This window comes from Myotis davidii, unplaced genomic scaffold (assembly GCF_000327345.1).
Source record: "Myotis davidii unplaced genomic scaffold, ASM32734v1 scaffold622, whole genome shotgun sequence".
Lineage (NCBI taxonomy): Eukaryota > Metazoa > Chordata > Mammalia > Chiroptera > Vespertilionidae > Myotis > Myotis davidii.
Window position 1 is genome coordinate 1,546,779 of NW_006293532.1, and position 1,812 is coordinate 1,548,590.

Here is a 1,812-nt window from a genome sequence, read left to right on the forward strand (position 1 = left end):
TTTTCTAAAACTCTCCGGATGATGTTTATGTGAAGCCAGGACTGAGAAGCGCTGGACGAGATGACGTCCAAGTCCTTTCTGACTTATGACCCTGGGATGGGCTCTGAGAGCCAGAGCTGGGATTCCTGGCTCACCAGCTCACCGAGTGGATCTGCAGACATTCAGGGGCTATTTGGGAGCAGACAGATCTTCCTAAGATCCAAAAATCTTGCACCTCTTGGCCAGCTTTTTGGTGGTTTGTGTGTTGTCCCACTATTCTCCCTTACGTGCCTGAGATAGAAACCCTGTGCAGATATTGACTCTCTCACCCCAAACAAATGAGTGTACACAAGCACACACTCACTTGCACATACACTCATCATCCTGTGCTATAAATGTCTGTAGACACACACAAGAATGACCACATTGGAATATTCAAAATCACACTTAAGGGCTTATGATACACACACAAATAAAGCCACCAATAGAAAGCCCAGATTCTGCACACTCAGAGCACGTGGGAAAGGATGCGTCTTAGTGGAACTGGTCTATTTGAGCTAAGGGGCGCCTCTGTCTTACCTGCAGCCTCGCCTGGGTCAGGGGAGCAATTGGGGGTGGGGTGGGGTGGGGTGATTATCTTCAGTAAAACTACTGAGGCTGAGGCCCACCCACAGGAGACTGCTGAGTGCAGATGCTAAGGATGTCCTTGTTTCTTGTGCAGATTCGAGCTGATGGTCCCCCCCATGGCGGGGTTCAGTATGAGATGGTGTCTGTGCTCAAAGACGGGAGCCCCATCCTCCGGGACATGGCCTTCTCCACTGATCAGCGCTACCTATACGTCATGTCAGAGAGACAGGTAAGTGCTGGCGCCTACTCCTACTTTCTGAAGCCCAGAGGAGCTGATAACCTGTGACCTTTATGCAGAAGCTGTTGCATCGAACAAGGGAGACCTCTGGGCTTGCTACTCAGGGGTCTGGGAGAGGCAGAGTCCGGGGAGGCTCCTGCAGGGAGCCAGAGAGAAGCATCGGGGGCCAGCCACTTCCCGCAGGCTTCTCTCTAGGCCACAGCCCCTGTCACAGAGCGTGATGAACAGCCCCGCAGGAACGGGCCAGACTGCGCGGAGCAGCTTGGTGTGATTAGGAGGTAGATTTACTGCTCCCGGGCCCACAGAGTCTGCTGCTTGAGGGAGCCAGAGAGGTGTAAATAATCCGGGCCTCCGGGGCTGGGCCCAATCCTGGGAGAGACAGACCCAAGAGAGGGCCTCCCCCCAGGAGATAAAAATCTTGGCCTGCGCCTTAGATGAGGCAGGGTAGAAGCTGGCCAGCACTGAGAAGCTGAAGCTGTGCCTGAGAAATAGGATTCTACCCTCTGCTGGGCAACCGCTGACCAGGTTCCCCACCCTCTGGGCTAGAGCATTACTTCCCAGGATTGTATCTGCTCTGAATATGTGTGAGCAGCGAGAAGGCAAATGTAAGGAGAGCCATGGTGAAGGGCAAGATGGGGGATTCTCCAAATCAATGGAGATGCAGAAAGCAAAGTCCTTAGGAAAGGCTGGTTTTATCCATTCAATCAGTACGTGGGTCAGCAGTTGTTCAGCAGCATTGGTGGTCTTGACGTTGACCTGAACACGGTAAGCAAGAAAAAGGCCAAAGATGGAGAAAAAGGACTGCGATTCTGTCTTGGTGCTGAGGACAATGACTTAGGCGAGACAAGGATGCTGGGCTAGAAGTCCAGCAAACTTTCACAAGGTGCCTTCTAGCTCGTGTGTCATTCTCAAAGTACTCTGCCAGGATTCCAGGTGTCCTTGATCAGTGTCACCCAGAGTTCTCTTTC

General features: G+C 52.5%; 1 protein-coding gene across 1 annotated transcript in view; it reads left to right on the top strand.

Moving 5' to 3' along the window:
- The window catches only part of PLXNA2 (plexin A2), a 206,257-nt gene that overhangs the window by 83,214 nt on the left and 121,231 nt on the right, over nt 1–1,812 (top strand). Inside the window, exon 3 of the mRNA XM_006767182.2 lies at nt 701–835. Within this exon, the coding sequence (XP_006767245.1) occupies nt 701–835 (135 nt within the window). The remainder of the gene's footprint in view (nt 1–700; nt 836–1,812) is intronic.